Consider the following 25,327-nt stretch of genomic DNA (forward strand, 5'->3'; position numbering starts at 1 on the left):
TCCAGGCAATGTGCCATGGTTGGGACTTGAACCAACAGCCCTAGTGCTACCAGGTGGAAGGGCTAACCACTTAGCCTCTGTGCTGCCCGTTATGCTGCTGCTGTGCTGCCCAGATTATGCCAATATTTAGTACATAATATCCAAAGAGTTGTGTAATGGTGAAAAAATCCCTTTAAAAAAATCATATAAAATTTTGTTCTAAAACACCAAAATAGCAAAGTAAATATAATGTATAAGTGAAAAAGTTTCACAATATAGCAAGAGTCAATCCACAGTGAAGGTACTGATTAAATCACACACATGGTCACTCCATTGCTACAAAAATTTCAGACCTAAACAAGTGTGTGAGGACTAACCAGGATGACTGGCAGATGAAACCCCATAAACAGGCATCACATTTCTTCAATACATCAAAAGTGGGCCATAGAGAGAGGAAGGGGACAAACTCACAGCACAATACTGTCATACAATTTTTTATTGTAAAAAGGCACCAATGGATACCCACATAGGAAGACAAAATACAATATGTATCAGCCAAATGCGGTCCACAGGCGTGGGTGATGGCGTCAGCCACTCCAGCCCTGTCCAATGCATTTCATTACAAGAGGACACTTTCAGGGACTGGGGCACTGAAGTGGCTAACTTATACTTTATATTCACTGGCTATATTGGTGTTGTGGAATACTGCTTTATATGAATTCGTTTTTTCACCATTACATATCTGTTTGGATATTATGTACAGAATTTTCTCATAATCTGATTTTCATTTCTACATTTGTTATTATGCATATATTTAAAGAGGAAGTGAAACCATTTTTTCGTTTATATATATTGGATGTCTTGTATTCAGACAATCACTAAGTGCTTTCTGTATCTGATTTTTGAACACTTTTTATTTGATTGTTTGATATCATCTAGTGCAGATTTATTTATTTCATTTTGTTTATATTTCAGTAAAGGGAAAACTGCCAGTGCAGCAATGTAAACGTGAACTCTCCCTTTATAACATATATTTAAATTAACGGTCATAAATCGTTTGTAAAGCAAACATATCCCCTCTCAGTGACAGATGAACTTGTAATGTGTTGGTGTAAATTAAAAAGACTAGTTTGACCCTTTCACCCAACATTCTCCTTTAATCCCATTCAATAAATATTAAGATGAATATTTCAGATTGCAACAATTCCAACATTATTAATTTCAACACCGCTATCTGAAATTAATTTCAGCTACATCCATTTAAAAATAATCTGTACTGAAAAATATTATTCTTTTTGGTTATAAATCAAAGGATTAATAAAATGTCTTTCATATTCTGTTAACATTAGGGAAAGATATATATCAAAACGTGTTATAATGTTTTAACTCATCTCATCAAAGTAACCCAAATCAGTATATATTATTTAGCCTGTAGAAAACTATGGTGTAAATATCTGAAAATCGATAAATCCTAATGTACTGATGGCCTCTATTTCTTGAGGCCTGAAAACGTCAGGACAGTACAAATACCCACCAAATAACCCCTTTTTACAAAGCAGACAGTCCAAGGTATTTAGTAAGAGTCAAGGCAAGTTTTTTGAAGCCATAATTTTCAGCATCATCATAAAACTGGTATCGCATTGTTCAGGGACACTGACAGGTGAAAGTATGTAAAAAAAGGAAAAAAAAACATTTTTTTTAATTTTTTTATTTTTCCTTCTTTGTTAACAATTTTTTTAATGAACTGTGACCAGAACAATACAGTGTTACCATAGTAACACTGTACTACTCTGAGGAGGTGATCATGATTTTTTTTTACACACTATGATTGCTTATAACAGTGATAATCACAGTTATAAGCAATCATTTTGTTCAGAATGAAATCCATCCAGTGTGTACTGTTGTGATTAGCTGTGATTGGCTACAGCTAATCACATGGTACAGATGGGCTGTGATTGGTCCTGTCTGTACAATGTGATCACTGTGACCAATCACAAAGATCAACAGAATGGTACGCAATGAAATCCATTGAGTACAATTGTGATCTGCTGTGATTAGTCACAACAATCACATGGTACCAGCAGCAGCTCGGTACACTGATCTGTCATCCGTTGTGTCCAGTGGACTCAGCAGGTGACAGATCATGCCACAGCATGGCCCATGGGGTGCGCACGAGGCACGATCCTGGGAGGACATCATATGTCATTCACCCACACCGAGACAGCTCCCGCTCTGCCATCATATTACAAGAGGCCAGGCGGGAAGCAGTTAAAAATTACAGTCTGACCCCTTCTTAAATAAACCCATTAAGTTAACAGTTTCAAAAAACAGTTACATTACCGGCTTGCCGAGATGTAACTGTCACATTTGCTTGTGATGTCAACCAAACTGTCAAACCATCAAATGTCTGGTGTCATAACTGATCACATGTGCAGCACCATGGTGGTAGCAAGAAAATAAAATTACATTGTAACAATATAATTCACAGTATCCCTTTAGAATTATAAAAAAAGGTTTTACAAAAACATTTAGGCTTCTTATTAACCCTTGGTGAACCTTAATCAGTTTTCATTAAAGCCTGTGTTTGTAAAGCAAAATTTCAAAAATGCTGCGCAACATGATTCTAGTGCATTCATAAAAGGGAAAAATTGCAGAATAACATCTGCCATTAACTCTCGTTAGTTTTTTAGCCCAAAAAATTGTAGTTAGACATTTAGTTAACCCTAATCTTTCCTGTTAACCAATCACCTTCCTTAGCTTTTTTTAAAACCTTTATATGTAAATGTTTTAAATTTGTATTCATTTTTGCAATCACCAGGGACATATAGTTCAGACAGCATAACTTTGATCCATTGCTCTATGATTTTGTAACAATACATACATGGAATCTCTGTGTAACAACTATAAAATAGGCAGATAAATCTTCAAATTTTCCTGAAGATCCTTTGTATTGCAACTGCAAAATGGGCACAATCTTTTCCCTACCTCATCAAATAATTCAGAAATCAGATCAGGTGATATGTCACACTTTGAAGCAGCTGACTGTTGGTGTATATCACAGTGTCATACCTGTAGACGTAATTGATTTAGTATTATTTATAAGGGCAAGCAAGTACATTTTTTATTGAATTTTGTAATATAATATATTATATTGATTTATATGTCCTATTGCTTTGTGAAATCTTTTGAAGTAGTACCTAGACTGTCCCAGTGCCCAATTTTTGCTGTTCGTTTACATTTACACTAGGGACGTGGTGCAATTAACCCATGGTAGTTGGTCCAGTTGAGTTTATTCCTGATGCACAATGGCTAAAAGGTTACCACTTCCACCTGCCAGTACTAGAGTTGTTGATTCAAATCCTAACCATGGCACCACCTGCCTGGAGTTTGCATGTTCTCCCTGTGCCTGCGTGGGTTTCCTCCGGGTACTTCGGTTTCCTCCCACACTCCAAAGACATGCTGGTAGGTTAATTTGATCCTGTCTAAATTGGCCTTAGTATGTGTATGTATGAATGTGAATTAGGGACCTTAGATTGTATGCCCCTTGAGGGCTAGGGATTAGATTAGGGTTATAACCTGAAATAAATAAATAATGTGATTCAGGTACCTGAAATAAATAAATAATGTAATCATGTGAAAAGAAAATCCCTGTTTACTTTTTTTATCTGCATGTAGATACTTTTAGTATTTTCATTGTATTCTTTAGCTGATGTACAGTATATGAGTAGCCTCAGTCTGCTTGGGATGACTTTTATGGTCAGATGTATAAATTTGTATTCCCATATACCATCTGCATCTTTAAAAATATAACTATATACAGTAAATGATGCTTTGTTGTGGACAATTTTGTTAGTACCCTACAACTAAGGTGTCCTTTTATGAAGCAGTGGTAAATCACCGCTGCTCAGTTCTCCGGAATTCTCAGAGGAGAGAGTTCTCCTCTGAATGCCTTTTTATGAAGCGGTGTAGATCACTTATCCGAATGAAGGAAGAAGCGTTCTACAAATGCTGGAAAATGGCTGCTTTTACTATAATCTCACGAGATTACAGTAAGAGATCAGTCAAACACCGTTTAATAAGCAGCAGTAAATTATCACTGCTTCGTTTGCGGTTCCTCTGATTCTCCAGCTTTGGGCTGGAGAATCTGGAGGGAGAACACAGATTGCCAGTGAAGGCTGTCGCGAACGTGCGCACCAGAGGCAGGACGCAGCCTCCATTTTGTTAAGAATCTCCATTTTCTCCCCTCATACTTTCCCCCTCCCTCTCTGAGAGGCACAGTGACATATGGAAGCGTGTGTGTGTGTTAAAAGTGTCACAGGCCAGAGCCCAGCAGGGGGGCTATGAGCTGTAGGACCCCCAAGGGAGCTGGGGCCTCACTGTCCAAAGAACCTGTAAAATGTAGCACCTTGTAAAAGCTACAGCAAGCCTTCCCAGGAGATCAAAGACATCCCAAGGAAGGCGGGACCAGCTAACACTTTTAGAAATCTATTTTTCCCCTATGTCTCATATCTTGGAATATGAGAGACTTACATAAAAACCAAGCATACCTTCAGATTGGCCAAGAGGAGGCGAACAGTTTAATAGGTCACTTGCCTTGTCTCAAATACATAGGGAAGCAGAAAAGTAGATCTCGTGAACCATTCAGTGTAGAATTTCATAATTCATATCTAATCAATCCTCAGACGTGTCTGCATAATAATTTACCCGCGGGTGGAAAGTCACTTGTGCATAGGAAAAGTTATGAGCAAAATATGAGTTATGAGAGATTTTGGCTATAGTTTAGGCCTCCGCCCGACAATCCCTCCCTAAACGGGGCATTGGTCCTTGACTTCAGAGACACCCCCTGCTAGGGAACTACAAAATGGGCTGTCAGGCCTAAGAGAGCTAAGTTGAAGAATTCTCCCATTTTAACATCAATACCACCTGGGGACACCCGTACCCTTTCGCTCTGACACTTGATCTGCTAACCCAGGACTTTGGCAAGTACTTTAACCCTTTAACCTCTCCCTGTTATCTCTTTGCTGTGCTGTTGTCCTCTGTATATTTATATATATATTGGTTACATCTTTGTTCTGTAAATATTTTTATTGCACCCCTTTTTGACTTTTCAGTAATAAATCTTTCCTTCTGAAAGTGTTGAACTGTTTCTATAGCTCTTAATTGCAATTTACGAATTCCTGCCTCTAAAAAGAACGCTACTGTGTTTGTTTAACCCTCTATATAACCGGCCTGCGGTGACCGTGTTATACAGACGATTACCCCAACTATTATAGTGTTATTGCGGAGATAGCCAAGTTTCCTCTTCCTCTGTACAAAAAGGAGGTGGTGGCAGTGTGAAGGGTTAATTGTGTAATTAACCTGACCCAGTAACAATCGCATTCAGGCTGCCGGTACATCGATTGTGGTCCAATTAGCTGGAAAATCATTGTGCAGGGTGCAGCTGGGCATGGCATTGTTACGCACGTGACATCGCGGTTTTAGATTGGCCAGTCCTTTGGTCACGAGTTTGGTGAGAAGGTCAGGGGTCTGACCCAGCGTTCATCATATATTGGTGACAGCGATCGTGGGATCATCACATATTGGTGGCAGCGATCTTGCGTCTGTCACAAAGGCGTTCTCTGCTGATCATCTCTGTTTCCTAAACCACTAATGATCTGAGATTAGCAACGATCCTCAGGATTGCCGCTGATCACTGTTTCATAAAAGGACACCTAAATAAGAAGAAGCCACATTTTTTCTGAAATAACTAGATACTGACAAAAGCAACTGATACCCATCATTGTTTATTCCATATTTAATAAAATTGGACTTTGTTTTTTACTTTTGATTCAAGAGAACATTTCAAATAATAAAACAAAAAAATGGTATGGACAAAAATCATGTGGTCCTTAACCTTATATTATGTTGCACAAATTAAAGAGGCAATCAGTGCAAATTAGCAACTTCTCATTGAGATTTCTGCACCTTCCACCAGGATGTTTGGCCCACTCTTCTTGCTCCATCATATTTGTGGAGGACTTTGAGGTAGCCCCCTTTATTAGCTTTTTCAAACCTTTCCTTTTATGCTACATATTAAACTTGTATTAAGGGGGTGTTAAATCTAATTATGATCTGATATGGAGATTCCCCATCATTTCTTGTCACAGAAACATGAAGTGAGTGAAAATATCTCCAAAAGAAAAAACTTGTGGCTAAAACAGAAATCCAATTTTAGAAACTTGCTCTAATAACAATTGCGAAAACTTAGATCTTATCACTTGACAATGGTCATCAGAGAGATAGTACAAACCTGACAGAGATCCTAACCTTTCTCGAGTGCATCCAAAAATAAAAAAATATATGGCTGTAGATAAACTTTAAAACAACACTAAAATAAGAGGCAACCAGCATGTGATCACCTTTACTTTAAGGTGTAATTTATAGTACCAAATAATAACAGCAAAAAAGTAAAAGATGAAATAACTCTATGTCTGGTTTATGATTAAGATTACAAAGGCACAAATATAAGAATACAAACGTGATATCAAAAGAAAATTCCTTTACAGTACACATGGAGTGTATCACCTGCAATCCTCAATGCAATAACATTAAATCCCCCATAAAAGTCGAAAAAATAATGAGGGAAAAAAAAAACGTGCAAAGTACAGGTCAATGGGTACCTCCTGCATAACATAAAAGTGATAAACCAGGTGAAAGAACAAAGTCTAATTTTAAATGGTTGTGGTACTCAATGGGGCTGATTTATAAAAAGTTTAGAAAAATAGGGCTGGTGCTTATTACCCATTAATGCCAAAGCTGGCTTCTATTTTTAAAGCAATGCAAAAATATGACTGGTTGTCACAATCAACTGCTGCTTTATAGCTCTTTACTTTGGTCAGATATATATATACGGTATATGCTTGATAGCACCATATGTCTTTATGTATTCTTCTTGTGAACAATAGATTAATAAAGGGGTTGTGAATGGAAAAAATGAAGACAAAAGCAGAACTTTTTACACCTAATAAAAATAGTGCAATTTCAATTAAAAGTATTAGCAAAATAGGATCTGGTCAACGGCAGTAGAACTGACGATTCTCTGTGAGTAAAAGCACTCACACCATGGCCAGCCATAGAACTCTAGTCATAATAGTCTGAGAAGGACCCATGCAGGTGACTTGACCTACTTCCGGTGATATGTGTATTAGGAGTCAACCCCTTTGTCAAGCCTATATATATATATATATATATATATATATATATATATATATATTAAAATTTCACGTCCAAACCTACTAGCCCAGGGGTCTGCAACCTTTAAGACATAAAGAGCCACTTGGACCCGTTTCCGAGAGGGAAAAAAAGACTGGGAGCTCAAAACCATTGCAACGTTTAAAACAAATCCGACACTGCATATATTGCGAAAAGCGCTCTGGTCATGAAGGGGGTTTAAGGGCCCAGTAAGCAAAGGGTTAACCAGGGCCACAGTGTATCGTCATAATCACAGTCATAGCCTTAGGTCAGTGGTGGGCAACCTTTTTTTTCAACTGAGCCAAATCTCGCCAAAACCACGATTGAAATTTATTTTGAGAGAAACATTTTTAAAACTGAAAATACATCCCCCATATAGTAATTCATCCCCCATAGTAATTCATCCCCCATATAGTAATTCATCCCCCCATAGTAATTCATCCCCCATATAGCAATTCATCCCCCCTATAGTAATTCATCCCCCATATAGTAATTCATCCCCCATATAGTAATTCATCCCCCCTATAGTAATTCATCCCCCATAGTAATTCATCCCCCATAGTAATTCATCCCCCATATAGTAATTCATCCCCCATATAGTAATTCATCCCCCATAGTAATTCATCCCCCATATAGTAATTCATCCCCCATATAGTAATTCATCCCCCATAGTAATTCATCCCCCATATAGTAATTCATCCCCCATATAGTAATACATCCCCCATAGTAATTCATCCCCCATATAGTAATTCATCCCCCATATAGTAATTCATCCCCCCTATAGTATTTCATCCCCCCTATAGTATTTCATCCCCCCTATAGTAATTCATCCCCCATATAGTAATTCATCCCCCATATAGTAATACATCCCCCATATAGTAATTCATCCCCCATAGTAATTCATCCCCCATAGTAATTCATCCCCCCTATAGTAATTCACCCCCCCTGTGTCAATTCACTTACCTTTGCTCCGAGCGTTCCTCTAGCTGTGTTCCCGCGCCGTTCTGGTCTTCAGGGCGGACTGTGAGAGGAGAGGAGTTTGTCACGCTGCCCCGCCTACATCCTGACAGCCAATGTTTGGAGGAGGGAGGGGAGCGGGCGCCCGGCACATAGAAGAGCTGCATTAAAAGAGCCGCGGCTTGCCGACCCTATTGCCTGTCACCTGGTGGGCAGTGTGCTCCGGAGCCGCAGGAAAGGTGAAAAAGAGCCGCATGCGGCTCCGGAGCCGCGGGTTGCCGACACCCGTACTAGCCAGTCACCAAACTTACTCTCCACCAGTTGCCCCACCCAACCTTGCCAAGGTCCACCCCCAACCCCACCCCCAGCTCCCCTGTACTCCATTATAGTGATATGACATGTATACAGTAAACATTACTGTATACATGTCATCACTATAATGGAGTACAGGGGAGCTGGGATATACATTACTGTATACATATCATATTACTATAATGGAGTACAGGGCAGCTGGGATATACATTACTGTATACATTACTGTATACATGTCATCACTATAATGGAGTACAGGGGAGCTGGGATATACATTGCTGTATACATATCATCACTATAATGGAGTACAGGGGAGCTGGGATATACATTACTGTATACATTACTGTATACATCTCATATCACTATAATGGAGTACAGGGGAGCTGGGATATACATTACTGTATACATTACTGTATACATCTCATATCACTATAATGGAGTACAGGGGAGCTGGGATATACATTACTGTATACATCTCATATCACTATAATGGAGTACAGGGGAGCTGGGATATACATTACTGTATACATTACTGTATACATGTCATCACTATAATGGAGTACAGGGCAGCTGGGATATACATTACTGTATACATGTCATATCACTATAATGGAGTACAGGGGAGCTGGGATATACATTACTGTATACATGTCATATCACTATAATGGAGTACAGGGGAGCTGGGATATACATTGCTGTATACATATCACTTCACTATAATGGAGTACAGGGGAGCTGGGATATACATTACTGTATACATATCATATTACTATAATGGAGTACAGGGCAGCTGGGATATACATTACTGTATACATTACTGTATACATGTCATCACTATAATGGAGTACAGGGGAGCTGGGATATACATTACTGTATACATTACTGTATACATCTCATATCACTATAATGGAGTACAGGGGAGCTGGGATATACATTACTGTATACATTACTGTATACATGTCATCACTATAATGGAGTACAGGGGAGCTGGGATATACATTACTGTATACATATCATATCACTATAATGGAGTACAGGGGAGCTGGGATATACATTACTGAGTAATGTATATCCCAGCTCCCCTGTACTCCATTATAGTGATAGGACATGTTGTATACAGTACTTACTGTCCCCCCGAGTCCCCCGGTGGAAAGGGTGTCTCCTCTTAGCAGAGGAGAGCGGACCTCTCCTGCACCTGTCCCCTCGGCTGCGGTGCCGCAGAAGCCGGAAGTTGTAATCCGGAACTCGGCTTCACAATGAGGCTTGAAGCGCAGGTGCAGTCGCTCCATGCTTCATCTGTGCTCACCGCTCGCAGCTGTTCGCCGCTCGCCACAGAGGAATTTCTCCTCGCATTTGGCAAGGGGGTGAGCAGCTTTTTCAAGCCCTGTATATACAATATATATATATATATATATATATACTGTGTATATGGCTTAGTGGGTAAAACTTCTGCCTTGCCATGCTAAAGTTCAAATCCTTGGACAGAGGGTTGGCTGTGGACATGGAATACTTAGATTTTGCAAAAGCATTTGACACAGTTCCCCACACATGGCTAAAGTCTACAGGCTTGGAAAAATCAGTATGTAAATGGATAGAAAACTGGCTAACAGATTGTATTTAGAGAGTAGTGGTTAATGATTCATACTCTGAATGGTCTAGGGTTGTTAGTGGTGTACCTCAAGGTTCAGTGTTGGGACCCTTACTTTTAATTATATTTATAAACGATATAGGGTCTGGGGTTAAAAATACCATTTCAGTCTTTGCAGATGACACAAAGCTTTGCCATGGAAAAACGTCCTTACAGGATGTCTCCAACTTACAAGCTGACCTCAATGCACTGTTTAATTGGGCAACTATGTGGCAAATGAGGTTTAATGTTGATAAATGTAAGGTTCTGCACTTGGGGGCTAAGAATATGAATGCATCATACATACTAGGGGGAGTACAACTGGGGGAATCAATGGTGGAGAAAGATCTGGGAGTTCTGGTAGATCACAAGCTTAATAATGGCATGCAATGCCAAGCTGCGGTTTCTAAAGCGAGCAAAATCCTCTCTTGTATTAAAAGCGGTATAGACTCCAGAGAGAGAGAGATATCATATTACCCCTGTACAAATCATTAGTAAGACCTCATCTGGAATATGCAGTTCAGTTTTGGGCACTAATTCACAAAAAGAACATTGGGGGACTGGAGAAAGTGCAGAGAAGGGCAACTAAACTGATAAGATGCATGGAGGAGCTCAGCTATGAGGAATGATTAGAGGAACTGAATTCATTCTCTCTTGAAAAGAGGAGATTAAGGGGGGATATGATCAACATGTATAAATACATCAGTGGTTCATATAGTGAACTCGATGTAGAGTTATTCACCTTAAGGTCATCACAGAGGACAAGGGGGCACTCTTTACATCTGGAGGAAAAGAGATTTAATCTCCAAATACAGAAAGGTTTCTTCACAGTAAGAGCTGTGAAAATGTGGAACAGACTCCCTCAAGATTTGCTTCTGGCCAGCTCAGGGGAAAAAGGACTGGAATCTTTCCTAGACACACAGAATATAACTGGATACTAACATTTATAGGCAAAGTTGATCCAGGGAATATCCAACTGCCTCTCGGGGGATCAGGGAGGAGTTTTTTCCTCTTTTCCTCTGCAGGAGCAAATTGAATCATGCCTTGCTGTTTTTTTTTTTGCCCTCTTCTGAATCAATTGTGCGTATAGGATTATAGGTTTTTTTTTTTAAATGGTTGAACTGGATGGTCTTTTTTCCGCCAGACTAACTATATAACTATGCCATGGCCTGATATGAATTTACAATATGTAAAGTGCTGTGTAAATTGTTAGCACTATATCCACTTGAAGACCACAACTTTATGTTTACATGTAACAATCAGTATTTTTGCTAGAAAATTTCTCAGAACCCCTAAGCATTATATATTTTTTTTAAACCAGATGCCCTAGAGAATAAATTGGTTTGTGTTGCAATTTTATGTCACACTGTATTTGTGCAGCATTTTTTCAAATATTAAAGAACACAATACATAACCCAATTTTTGATAAAATATAAAAAGATGATGTTATGCCAAGTAAATAGATACCAAACATGTCACGCTTTAAAATAGCGCATGTCCATACAGCAGTGACAAACCACGAAAATGTTACTATCCTTAGGATGGGACAGCCCATTAAAGACACAGAAAGTGGCAGGAGGGGGGATGGCCCCTACTGCTGCTTGTAATAGCAATTTAGCAGCCAGTTAGCCACTCGAATTGCCAATACAAGAGAGCTGATTGTTGTCTCTAAAAATGGTACCGGGATAATGCCTGCAGTTGAAGTACATGTTCGTGATTTGGTGTCAAGTGGATATAAATATCTATTATAAATAAAAATAAGTAACAATATGAAGGCACTCTCAATAAAATGATCAATGTTACCTATAAATTACAGTTTGATGAGTACAGATTGTCTTTCACTGTTCATAAAGTTTATTCTGTTATACGAGAGGGCATATTTATTCAATTGTTTGTCCTCCCAAATTGACCTGTTTGGTAACTGTAGCATTCGTTTTGTTTTAGTGGCTTTTAAGAGGGTATAGAGGCTCACCCGGTATAGAGGTCCATCACACTTGAGGGTAAATTTTGGGAGTTTATTGAAGTTGACAGTTCACAGGTAACAGGCAAAGCCAACGCATTTCAGAGGCGATACCTCACCCTTTATCAGGGCTGAAGTAGTGATCAACCTTAGAATAGTGGTGTGGTGTGATTTTGGAGCCTGTAATGAGGCCGGAACAGAACTGTCAGACTGGATAACTTGCCTTATACTAGAGTACATTTTCAAATACAAACATACCATTGCTTTTCTCTTTTTATTAAAAATCCAGTTGTCTGGCTGACATGATTATCTAGTGGTTTCAGGATTTTCCAAGTCTGATCTGAAACAGCATCCAAATAAATATTCCCTTTTTCATGGACTTTTTATTAGCGGTTTGCTTGTAACTCAAAGTATTAAAGGCAGAGATAGCCAGGCAGCCAGCATATTCATAAAGACGTGAGTGATGACAGTTATTACATTTCTCTCAGACAAAGGTATAGAAACAAGTATTGAGATAAATATGAGGGGGCAGCCATTGCATACCTCCTTAGGAACATGCTAGTTGACTGGCAGTCTCTGGTTTCAATACTCTTAAGTCAAGCGCACAGCATGTCAATTCAGAGTGGAGTCTGATCTCCTAATCTGCATATTTGCTATATGTAAGTGACTTGTAGATATTAAAGTCTCAGGACCATTATGAAAATTAGGCAATGCAGCATTTTCAGAAGAAAATAGCATTAGTAAATTTCAGGTTTCTTTCACTGCATCAGCCCGATACCTACACCATAACAATAATTTTTGTAAAGGGGAATTATCTCTGCAAATTATATTGAACTCAAAAGCATCAGGTATAAGTCCCATGTTGTCTGCAGAAAACATGTCCATTCTAGCACAATCATGGTGATGAGAGAGAGAAGAGACAGATTTTAGTTTAAGGAGAAATGAGCCACACAAAGAACAGCTTTTACAGTATTATTTAAGTATAGGGCTACCCTCATCAGGGCTACTGAGTTGTGGGGTACCTCTAACCTCTGCACAGCCAGGCAGCCAGAGTTGCATCCAAGAGACATTAACCAGTCCGTGGGCATGGTTTTGTTATTTTAATAGGGGAAATTAACCTGGATATAGGGATTATGGGTTGCCTAGTTTGGCTTGAATCAGTGAAAGGGGGACAACTTCCTTCCTATGCACAAAGGCAGATCCTGGACTGTTCTTTTCCATGAAAGTTCACAGTCACTGCGGATCAGTAGCAACAGCCCTTTATGGGTGAGGAACTAGCAACCCCTCAAAAAATCAGCTTAGTTTCTTGTAACTACATGCAGAGATATCTTCTCTCCCCCTGCAGAACTGCTCTCAGCTCCACAGCCTGCAGACAATACCAGTCCTCCTGAATGCTCAGAAGATCTCCTGGGACAAATATAAAGGAGTGAGCCCAGTGCTGTCCTTTGAAAGCTTTCTACATGTGGCAGTCTTTCCCCTTGTGGATCCCAGGAAGTGCTGATGTACTCACTCTGTCTTCTTTGCTCCCCACTGCTCCAGGTCTCAATCTCATTCATGCCACACTGCTGAATGTATCCTCCTGAGCAAGCCTGAGCACAGCCTGAAGGCTGGCGCCCCTAGATCTGGGGGACCCCTCCCAGGCACTAAAAGTCTCCTTGGCACTCCATCTTCCATCCAACTCCTCTGTCATCCTGACTCTCCCATATTTATAGGCCAGTCCACCACTCTACCAGGGCCTCGAAACCTGGGATTGGCCAGACTCCAATAAACATGCAGAATAAGTATTATTATTATACAGGATTTATATAGCGCCAACAGTTTGCACAGCGCTTTACAATATAAAGTAAATAAAGTATCCACCCCTTCCTTCTTATTGACTTCTTTAAGGTTCTATGGTCCACCAGAGTCAGGAGGAGGCGGTAGAGCCACACCTGTTAGTCATCCAGCTGACCTGCAATAACCCGACCTCAATCTTAGACTTACACAGTTACCATGAGTCATACACAATGATTTTACCTGCAATACACTACACTATTCTAGTAGTACACTAGAGGGTGCTATATAAGCAGCTGAAGAGTCAGATTACATGCAGCCTTCTCATTCTGTGTTTTCTCCTCTTCAATGACACTTCAGCAGTATATGACAGTCACAAGTTTATCTCCCTTTTTAAAAAAATGTTTGCCAGAACTATATACCAGATTTGGTAGATTGCCCTTCTCATTTACAATAGTAGCATGAATGAGGTCCCTAATCCCCTGATTCTGGTGAAACTAAAAAACAAAAAAAATGTTCCCATCTATTTTAAAGCTATTAGAGTGTAGTTGGGATAGTAACTTTCATTAAAGGAGAACTTCATTATTAAACTAAAAAAATCATATTGGTTTAAGATTTTCTGGTATTGTTTTTCAAGAATTCTGTGGAGGAGAAAAGGAATGTTCTATTATACACAGTTCTTGCCCTGTCGGAATAGTGTTAGCACATAACTGGCTGAATTCACAAGTCTAATATGCCAGAATAACGATACTTCATTTCAGTCTTGCAATTGTAATTTTCAAATCTCAATGGGCTCAGCAAAAAAACAACTGTCAATTTTTTTTTTAAGAAAAGAACCCTCATCCTGGTGTGTTCGTTTTGTGAATCAAGCTTAAAGTGGTTGTAAAGGAAGAATGTTTTTTACCTTCATGCGTTTTATGCATGAAGGTAATAAACTCTCTGCATGCAGCTCCCCTCCCCCCCCAGCCCCCCTTGTACTTACCTGAGCCTGATTTCGATCCAGCCATGTGCATGAGAGCAGAGGCTCTCTCTCATTGGTTCAGTCACAGCTTCAGGAGCCATTGGCTCCCACTGCTGTCAATCACAGCCAGGAAGAATGGAGCAGGGTGCGGCACCGAGCCATGATCTGTGTGTCTTATAGACACAATAGCAGCTTTCTATGGTGACACACCAAGAAGAGGAGGAGCCGGGAGCGCCACCAGGGGACCCCAGAAGAAGAGGATTGGGGCTGCTCTGTGCAAAATCATTGCACATAGCAGGTAAGTATAACATGTTTGTTATTTTTAAAATATAAAATATAAAGGTTTACAATCACTTTACTGTCAGTTGTTTGGAAGTGAACTGATGGTGGAAAAATTTGCACTGGACATTGAAGTCAGTTATCAGCTGGTGTGTCAGTTTTTACAATCACAATTTCTGCTGCTTTGAGACAGTCTAAAGGACAATACCTTTCTCAGCACCCAAAACAAAAGAGTGATTTCTACAAATTTCAGGTAAAAGATAAAGCTGGAGTTATAAGTTATACTTGTTTCATTATTTATTTCACTTCACATATAGTTTGATGTCAGTTATGGATCACCTATTGAGTTAAGAAGTATTGGCTAGAAATGTAAAAGCTGTGAGTTTTATTGTTTTAGGTGATATAAACCCTTCAAATTTTAAATGCTGTCAAGTTGTTTCACTCAATTTCAAACTGTGATTCTGCTAAATTCTCAAGCAATCCTTTTACAAACTGTTATCTTTTTAGTGTCATCAATCACTTCTGCTTGGAATATGTTGGGAATTTGAGTGATGCAAAGTGACAATTTTTTCACAGTTTTCTTTTTCACTCTAATGAGGCATAGACAAGTTTTTTTGGAAATACCCCATTGTAATTTGCTTGTAACCACAAGCTCCCAGCAATGAATGTGAACTTTTGAGCAGTTTACATTCTTTATTTAATCACATTCCTTTACTGATGTGTAGCTGGATACTGTTGGATGTGAAATGTCAGCTGCCTTTATTTTTCATTTATAAGCAAATTAATATGAGAAGTAAGAATGGCTTGTTATGTTGTGGGACATCAAAGTGTATCTAAAGTCAAAACTTTATTTTTTTTGTTTTTAATAAAGTGGCAAGGAGGTAAAACCCAATTAGGCTTTTATTGCTACTTGTGTTCCTATTATGGAGATGCACGCCCTCTATTTGTCGTGGTAACAACTATCACCAAGATTGAAAGTGAGGAAAATCCTAAATTTTGAGTTTTCACTATAACAGTGGAACAATCTTCCTATGTGGACATTTGTTCTGGTGCCAACTGTCTAAAAGGGCATTTGCATAACTTCCGGTCGTGTCTAGAGCACAGATGGTAAATAAAACAGGTTTTAAGCATTTCCTATCCAAAATGAAGAAAATACATTTTGGATTTAGATATACTTCAATATTATGCAAATCTCAGTTACAATAATCTATCCTACTTTTGGTAAACTTAGTTTTACTAACATAGAGGAAAGTGAAAACCTCATGTTCATCTTAGATGTGACAGAGGGTGTCAGGGCTCCCGGGTATGACCAGAGGTATGTGAACTGACGCAGGGAAACGCAGGCTTCAGATATGTTATAAACAATATAATTTATTAACACTAACAATACAAACATAATTGCAGTGCAATACTAAAACATAACACAGTGCAAACGAACCAAACCAACCACCCACAGATAACAGTACATACAATGCAAGCGTCGTCAGGCAGGCCGGGTCAATAACAATCGGGCAGGTAGGTACAGGGGGAGCAAGCGGAGAATGGTCGGGGTCACAAGCCAGGTTCAGCAGGTAGCGGGCAGCGTGGTACAGAGGGTCAGGCAGAGGGATGGTCAGGAACGAGCCGGGGTCAGAGCAGGAGAGGGTCAGCGTAATCAGAACAGGCAGAGTTTGGCAACAAGGAAACGTATTAGCAGGAACACAGGAAAAGGAACAAGAATGCAGGATTACAAGATACAGGGCCCAGGAAAAACACACACACCAAGGCAAAGACTGCAGGTCTGGCCATCACTTAAATACACCTGCATAAGCAGTTTCAGGTGTTTGGCTGACTGCAGGGTTGAGTCTCTGATTGCTGGGAGCACCCGCTGGCCAGCCCTGGTACTGCAGCCCACAAGGCAGGTGAGTCCCACCACTACTGGCAAGTCCATTCCTAACAGTACCCCCCCTCAAGGAGCGGCCTCAGGACGCTCCAAACAGTCCTAGCTGGGCAAAATGTTCCACCGCCCGGGTCTGGTAACTGGCGGGATATCAAAGACTGGCACATCGGGCAGGACTCCGGGCAGCGGCACACCGGACCGGACTCCGGGCAACGGCACACTGGGCAGCGCACATCGGGCAGGACTCCGGGCAGCGGCACATCGGGCAGGACTCCGGGCAGCGGCACATCGGGCTGGACTCCGTGCAGCGGCACATCGGGCTGGACTCCGTGCAGCGGCACATCGGGCTGGACTCCGGGCAGCGGCACATCGGGCTGGACTCCGGGCAGCGGCACATCGGGATGGACTACGGGCAGCGGCACATCGGGCTGGACTCCGGGCAGCGGCACATCGGGCTGGACTCCGGGCAGAGGCAGATCGGGCTGGACTCCGGGCAGAGGCACATCGGGATGGACTCCGGGCAGAGGCACATCGGGCTGGACTCCGGGCAGAGGCACATCGGATCACCAGGCGAAGCAGCAGGCACCGGGCCACCATGCGGAGCAGCAGGCACCGGGCCACCAGGCGGAGCAGCAGGCACCGGGCCACCAGGCGGAGCAGCAGGCACCGGGCCCCCAGGCGGGGCGACAGGCACCGGGCCCCCAGGTGGGGCGACAGGCATCGGGCCCCCAGGCGGGGTGACAGGCATCGGGCCCCCAGGCGGGGCGACAGGTCTCGGGCCCCCAGGCGGAGCGGCGGGCGCCGGACCCCCAGGCGGAGCGACAGGTCTCGGGCCCCCAGGCGGAGCGGCGGGCGCCGGACCCCCAGGCGGAGCGACAGGTCTCGGGCCCCCAGGCGGAGCGACAGGTCTCGGGCCCCCAGGCAGAGCGACAGGTCTCGGGCCCCCAGGCGGAGCGGCGGGCGCTGGGCGCCCAGGCGGAGCGACAGGTCTCGGGCCCCCAGGCGGAGCGGCGGGCGCCGGGCGCCCAGGCGGAGCGACAGGTCTCGGGCCCCCAGGCGGAGCGGCGGGCGCCGGACACCCAGGCGGAGCGACAGGTCTCGGGCCCCCAGGCGGAGCGGCGGGCGCCGGACCCCCAGGCAGAGCGACAGGTCTCGGGCCACCAGGCACGACAGTGGGCCCCGAGTCAACTGGCAGGACCGCGGGCACTGGGTCAGACATTGGATCGTCTGGCTGGACAGCGGGCATCGGGTCACCAGGCATCAGGTCATTTGGCTTGACAGCGGGCACCGCGTCATCTGGCAAGGCAGTGGGCACCAAGTCACCAGGCACGACAGTGGGCTCTGAGTCAATTGGCACGACAGCGGGCACCGGGTCATCAGGTACCGGATCGTCTGGCTCGACAGCAGGCACCGGGTCATCTGGCGCTGGATCGTCTGGCTCGACAGCGGGCATCGGATCACCAGGCATGACAGCGGGCACTGGGTCATCAGGCATTGGACTGTCTGGCTCGACAGCGGGCATCGGGTCACCAGGTATGACAGCGGGCACTGGGTCACCAGGCATCAGGTCATTTGGCTCGCCAGCGGGCACCGCGTCACCTGGCAAGGCAGTGGGCACCGAGTCACCTGGCCTAATAGGATCATCAGGCTGGATCAGTTCATCATGCTGGGTAGAGGCAGCAGGCTGAATGGAGGCAGCAGGCTGAATAGAGGCATCAGGCTGAATAGAGGCATCAGGCCGGGTAGAGGCATCAGGCCGGGTAGAGGCATCAGGCTGAATGGAGGCATCAGGCTGAATGGAGGCATCAGGCTAGGTACAGGCATCAGGCTGGGTACAGGCATCAGGCTGGGTACAGACATCAGGCTGGGTACAGACATCAGGTTGAAGTGCGGGTGCTGAGGCACCAGGCTGAACCACGGAAGGCCGGTTCTCAGACAGCAGGCTGACCGGTTTGGATACTGGCAGGATGGTACTGGTTGGAAAGAATTTTCGCTTTTTTCTGGTTTTAACTACTGGAGCACTGCAAGTAAACGCAGGTCTGCAAACGAATGGAGCAGCTGGAGACAGAGAAGAGCTGGAGGATGGAACAGGGGAGGGAACAGTTGCTACAGAGGACTTCTTTACAGGGTTAAAGGCAGGATAGATGCAGCGAGTGGGAACAAGGTACTGACATGCGGTAGATAGCAGGGCAGGAGGAGCTGTTGGGAATGCAAGAATAGAGCTTTGAGGAAATAGATTAGAAGCAGGGCTGGGTTTTTGTAAGCTGACTGAGGCTGGGTGCAACAAATCTGTCCATGTCTGCAGTATGGGTTGAACAAAGCTGAGCTTACACAAAGCCTGTCTGACCAAAGACTGCACTGCATTTATACAATCTCTTAGTATCTGTGGTGAACATGCAGAATAACGCTCCAGAAAGTAATCCACATCATCCTCTAATAACCATACCAGGGACTCTACCTGGTCTGCACTAAATGGTGGCAAAAATTCATCCCTGCATTCGGGGGTACCAGATGAAACCAACTCCGCACAAACCTGAATCAATGGCTGCACCTCAGAGAATTCTGTGCCCTGATCTACTAGAACATGAGCGAGCCGTATACACTCTAGTAGTTCATCCCTGGGATACTCCTTCAGAGTCTGATAAGCATATTCTCTGTCACCAAACACTAGCAGATATAAATACACAACCTCATCAAGATCCATCCTTCCCATCAACAAACCAAGATGGCTTCCCTGTGCAGCCACTTCTGGTCAGGATTGGCCTTGGTGTAATGTCAGGGCTCCAGGGTAAGACCAGAGGTATGTGAACTGACGCAGGGAAACGCAGGCTTCAGATATGTTATAAACAATATAATTTATTAACACTAACAATACAAACATAAACGCAGTGCAATACTAAAACATAACACAGTGCAAACGAACCAAACCAAACCACCCACAGATAACAGTACATACAATGCAAGCGTCGTCAGGCAGGCCGGGTCAATAACAATCGGGCAGGTAGGTACAGGGGGAGCAAGCGGAGAATGGTCGGGGTCACAAGCCAGGTTCAGCAGGTAGCGGGCAGCGTGGTACAGAGGGTCAGGCAGAGGGATGGTCAGGAACGAGCCGGGGTCAGAGCAGGAGAGGGTCACCGTAATCAGAACAGGCAGAGTTTGGCAACAAGGAAACGTACTAGCAGGAACACAGGAACAGGAACAAGAATGCAGGATTAAAAGATACAGGGCCCAGGAAAAACACACACACCAAGGCAAAGACTGCAGGTCTGGCCATCACTTAAATACACCTGCATAAGCAGTTTCAGGTGTTTGGCTGACTTCAGGGTTGAGTCTCTGATTGCTGAGAGCACCCGCTGGCCAGCCCTGGTACTGCAGCCCACAAGGCAGGTGAGTCTCACCACTACTGGCAAGTCCATTCCTAACAGAGGGAGTGTCCACCTGCTTTGGGGTTTTCCTAGGCTGCTGGGTAGCGACTGGGTGTCAATCTTTGTTTAGGAATCATGGATTCAGGAAACAACTGCAAAAAAAGATCAATAGCATACTAGGATAATGTAAGATTCAGGAAGCACACACTAAGGAACTAAATGGAATGTATAAATATATGCAGATGTGAATCCATAGTCAACATTTGTATAAAACCTAACTTCTTGGACCAGAGGAATGATACCATCACATGGAAATAGCTTTAGAACTGGAGAACTATTTCAAGCTGTCTGTCTGCGTTTCTCCTCCAATACTGGTCTCCAAGATCCAATTCCAAAATTGTGCTTATTTAACCAGGAATTCCTATAGGCATAACACACTTAGGGGGATTAACAAAGGTGCATTCCAAAAAATGTGCCAATATATCTATATGCCCAGTAGCTCTTACTGTGACAAAAGTAATAAAAGTGGTGCACAACAATTCATTAATTTGTCATATGGTGGTGGTGCTACTCTTGCTGCAGTGTTGATTGTCGCGTTCTGTCCCTCCACATTACTGTATTTATGGTAATTCTGACGATGTTATAACATTTAAATTAGATCAAAAAAGGCTTCACTGATTTGGTGCACACAATTGGACTTTTCTAGAAACTGTCGCATAGCACTTTTAATGTGATTTGGCACAGCTGGTGAACCAAGACATTGAATCTGAGTAATGGAATTGTTTATTTGGTACACAGTAAATGCACTTATATTTACACTGAAAAATATGTAATTCATTGTATTAGTCCCCCTGACTATCTTTAATTCACACATATGGCTTTATGCTGCAGATTCTGTAAAAATTGACAATCCTGACAGAAGCCATACATTGACTTAGTGGTTAGCACACTTGGGTCCCTAGTTTGAATCCTGGACAGGACACTATCTGCATGGAGTTTGTGTGTTCTTTCTGTGCTTGTGTGGGTTTCCTCCCACAATTCAAAATAACTCTGATAGGTGAATTGGCTCCTGTTCAAATTCTCGTGTGTGTATGTATACAGTGTATGGATGTGAAATAGGGACCTTAGATTGTAAGCTCTTAGAGAGCACGGTATGATGCTAATGTACAAGATGTAAATTGTTGGCACTATATAAATATTTGTAAGAAAACAAAATGTGTTTTGTTACGACTACCAATGTATTTTATCAGCAAGAATCTAATTTCCAGTCTATGAATTACAATGGAAAATTGTTTATTTATGAAAATGACTGCTAAGTCCTAATTACTGCTAAGTCACTCTCAAAATTAGAGAGGATTTTTTCCCTATTTATCTTTTTGTGGTGTGATAACTCGCAATGCAGTCAATGTTCTGCTACTGTAGGCTGTCCATATATAAGTAACACTGCAGTGGAGGAGCCTCAGTATATTTTCAACACTACCCTCTACTGTTTTGGACTTCGGCAGAGCTCAATGTGTCTGCCCAATGATAAAATATAGGTCATATTTCAGTCATTTAAATGACAAATAAACCCATTTTAACCAAAGGATAAGTTCATCTAAGACTGCACATGATTTAAACATTACCAGTAATAAATGTTGAGATTGCTCTAAAGATATCCACAATACCTTCACTCCTCTCCATATTTCTTTTTTGTTTTCTGTTGGTTATAAAGACATGAAACTTTACAATGCAGCCGATAGACTTTTATTTTTATTCCTAACGACCATACTTCCATACAAGTGTGTATGTATATGTAGGTTTTACTAACATGTCTTGTAGACACATATTATATGGTATATTATATGTATATTATATATGATTTAAAAAACATATTATAAACTAAAACTATGGCGTATTGTCATATTGATTGAATACTAAAGTAATCTTATCTATCTTTATCTTCTCTTAGTGCATCCCAATGTGAGCCAGGGTTGCCAAGGGGGATGTGCCACATGTTCCGATTACAATGGCTGCATAACATGTAAACCAAGACTATTTTTTGCTCTAGTAAGGAATGGTATGAAGCAAGTTGGGGTTTGTCTTTCATCTTGTCCAAATGGATACTATGGAATGCGCTCTCCAGGAATTAACGAGTGTAAAAGTAAGTAACCAATAATGTACAATTTACTAAATTATTTATCTTATTTTGAAGCTTAGTTTCAGAAGTAGGTGTATAGTTTATTGTTATATGCATTTTAGCACATAGCTCAAGACAAGAGAATGAAAGCAGCATACCTATAGAATAATTTGAAGCTGAAGTTTAGACTTACCATTTTCCCACACTTGTAGCAAGTCTTTCCTGTGTTGATACCAATTTCTCTCAACTCCTTGCAAACTTTCAATCTACAATATAACTCTTTAAAGCTGTTCGCTTGAGCTTGCCTTTATTTTCTGTCTCAGCAACTTCAATCATTATCAGTCCTCTCTTCTCCTGGACTATACTGTTGTTACCTGCTTCTCACAGCTATTAGCTTTCTCTGCTATCAATAATTTTTTCTCTTCGACATGAGTGGGTGGGATCTTTAGGGATGTAGTCAGTGACTTTATTGTTGTCCCTAAGCATTCCATTATGTGAAAGAATACATCCCTGGCATCACCTTAGGTGTGCATGCACTTCTCTGATGGCCATGGCCACAGGTGTTTGACTACACTATATTAAAGTATAACCTATTATCTGCTTGATTACACCCTATCAGATTGTAATCAAGCAACTGATAAGTAGATTTTACAGCTAAAGTTTGCAGCACCCATTGACTAGCAGGGAGGAGCATGCCTGTCTAAAGTGATACTAGAGATGTGTTCTTTCATTTATCACAAGGGCTTTTTAAAGAAGATCTGAGACAGGGTGCTGTGGTATTACAGGATCCTGCAATGCTCTCCCACCAAACTCAACCTTGTTATAGAGCAAATGCCAGCAGAAAGACCCAGTGATTACATCACTGAATCTTAAAGGAGATATCTCTTTAAAGCAAAATTATTTGATAGAAAAGAGGTAATTGCATGTTTACTGGGGGGCAACCACCAGTGCTCCCCATACCTTGTACTAGTACCAGGATATCTTCTTTGTTCCTAGGGGCTGGGCTGAGTAGTGGTTAAGTGAAGGGAAGTTGAGTATGTGAAGCTGGTAGTAAACAGGTTTGCTTTGAAAGCAAAAAACAAAGATAGTTTTCCATCCTGTGATCATAAAACTTTTGATAATATGTCAATGTTCCAAATCCAAGATCCAGGATAATTGTAGACTGCTGCTAAGTTTATAAACATTTAAGCATTAAAAGAGATCACATTTCATTATAGTTTCTCCTTTAAGATTGATTGAATCTCTTCTTTGGTTCTAGGATGTAAAGCTGACTGTGAAACATGTTTCCACAAAAGCTTCTGCACGAAGTGTAAAGGTGGCTTTTATTTGCACAGTGGAAAATGTCTTGACACATGTCCAGATGGGTTTGAAAACAATAATCACAGCATGGAATGCAGTACTATTGGTAAGTTATTACTTAAATGTTGTAAACCATAGTAGATATGAGCATTGGCAAAGACAATCATTTGGATTATATATTATATGTGTAACAATGGTTTTCCTGGACCTGTGTTCTGTTGCTGCTGAGTCCTGATATCCAGCACCACATGGTGTGTGAAGCTCAGCCACCACTATATGTAATAGTATGCATTAGTCTGCTGAGCACCAGACAGTGTAAGCAAGCATTAAATAGACCATCAAAAGAAGGGAATGTGATATTTTCTATTGCATTCACTCTGAACCCTCATAAGCACTGACTAGATGAGCTCTATTTTTACAGAACTGGATTTAAACGGAGTATAGATGCAAGTAGAGGAAGACAACCCTTTACTTGGTAGCTGTTTTTCCAATGTATGGGATGAAAACCATTTTATATTCAGAGCTAATTCAGAATTTCTAAACTGTATTGACCCCCCCCCCCCCAACTAGAAAAGTGAAAGCTAGGGTGAAGGAGGACAGTGAATATAATCTTCAGAAGAGTCAGAAGGTATTTTACTGGTCAGGACACATTAAAGATTATGTTTCCAAAGCATTTCATATTCCTGATATGTGCCTGTTGTACTATATAATTTTGTTAAAAGGTATCCTGTTCATTATTACATGGCTGCCCAGATTTCCCAGTTATCTATGCTTCACGCTTCCTTGGATATTTCCTTGTGGGTGCTTCTGAAGCTACCTAATTGTGCTCCCCCTTACTATGGCTTCCTGATAAACTATGCCCTGCTGCAACCCTGAGACCCCTTTGCAACACAGTATGAAACTATGGGATTTGGTGCAATACTCAAGCTTTCCTTTGTCTCCTTTTTTGCCCCTGTTACCCATTATCCAGAATCCCTTGTTTCCCCCGGCATAGATCAGCCTCATGTGTTCTCTTGGTGTACCTCCTATAGTTTTACACATGTGCGACACTTTTTGGCCCTTTGGTATTTTTCAATGTGGGCCAACCTCCCAGAGAGTCACGAAGCTCTGCAGCCAGAGTTCTTTCTCTATCTTCAGCTTCAGCATTGGTGATCTTCTCTCCGACGTACCTCTACTTATCCTTTCCGGAAAACAATGTTTGAACATGTCTGCCAACACTTTCTGGGATCTCCGGGCCTCATTTCCACTCTGTCTGCATCCCTGAAAAGTCAGTCACCCTTTACTACAAGACTTGACGTCTGAGATAGACCCGGTGGACTGGAGCAAAGCCTTGTCTACTGTTGCAAAATGCTAATTGAATTCCAAGGACTGCTGTTTTCAGGGTTGTGACCATTGTGAAGATGTTCTTCACATATGGTGGACATGTCCGCAACTGGTAGGCTTTCTGGTCTCGTGTCTTCGGCCTATTGCATATTCTGTCCTGCTCTTGAATATTCAAAAGGATGCTAAACTTGCTTTATTGCATTGCCCTATCTTAGACTAAGAGAGTGATTGCCCAGGCCTGGAAAAAACTCATGGTTCTGTTCC

General features: G+C 42.1%; 1 protein-coding gene across 1 annotated transcript in view; it reads left to right on the plus strand.

The window, feature by feature from the left end:
- RSPO3 (R-spondin 3) overlaps positions 1-25,327 on the plus strand; it is a 122,680-nt gene that overhangs the window by 58,018 nt on the left and 39,335 nt on the right. Inside the window, exons 2-3 of the mRNA XM_089686452.1 lie at positions 22,274-22,465; positions 23,700-23,846. Coding sequence (XP_089542578.1) covers positions 22,274-22,465; positions 23,700-23,846 — 339 coding nt within the window. The remainder of the gene's footprint in view (positions 1-22,273; positions 22,466-23,699; positions 23,847-25,327) is intronic.

The sequence above is a fragment of the Staurois parvus genome, unplaced genomic scaffold, assembly GCF_062004578.1.
Source record: "Staurois parvus isolate SC_StPar_1 unplaced genomic scaffold, SC_StPar_1.0 ptg000397l, whole genome shotgun sequence".
In the NCBI taxonomy this organism is placed as follows: Eukaryota; Metazoa; Chordata; class Amphibia; order Anura; family Ranidae; genus Staurois; species Staurois parvus.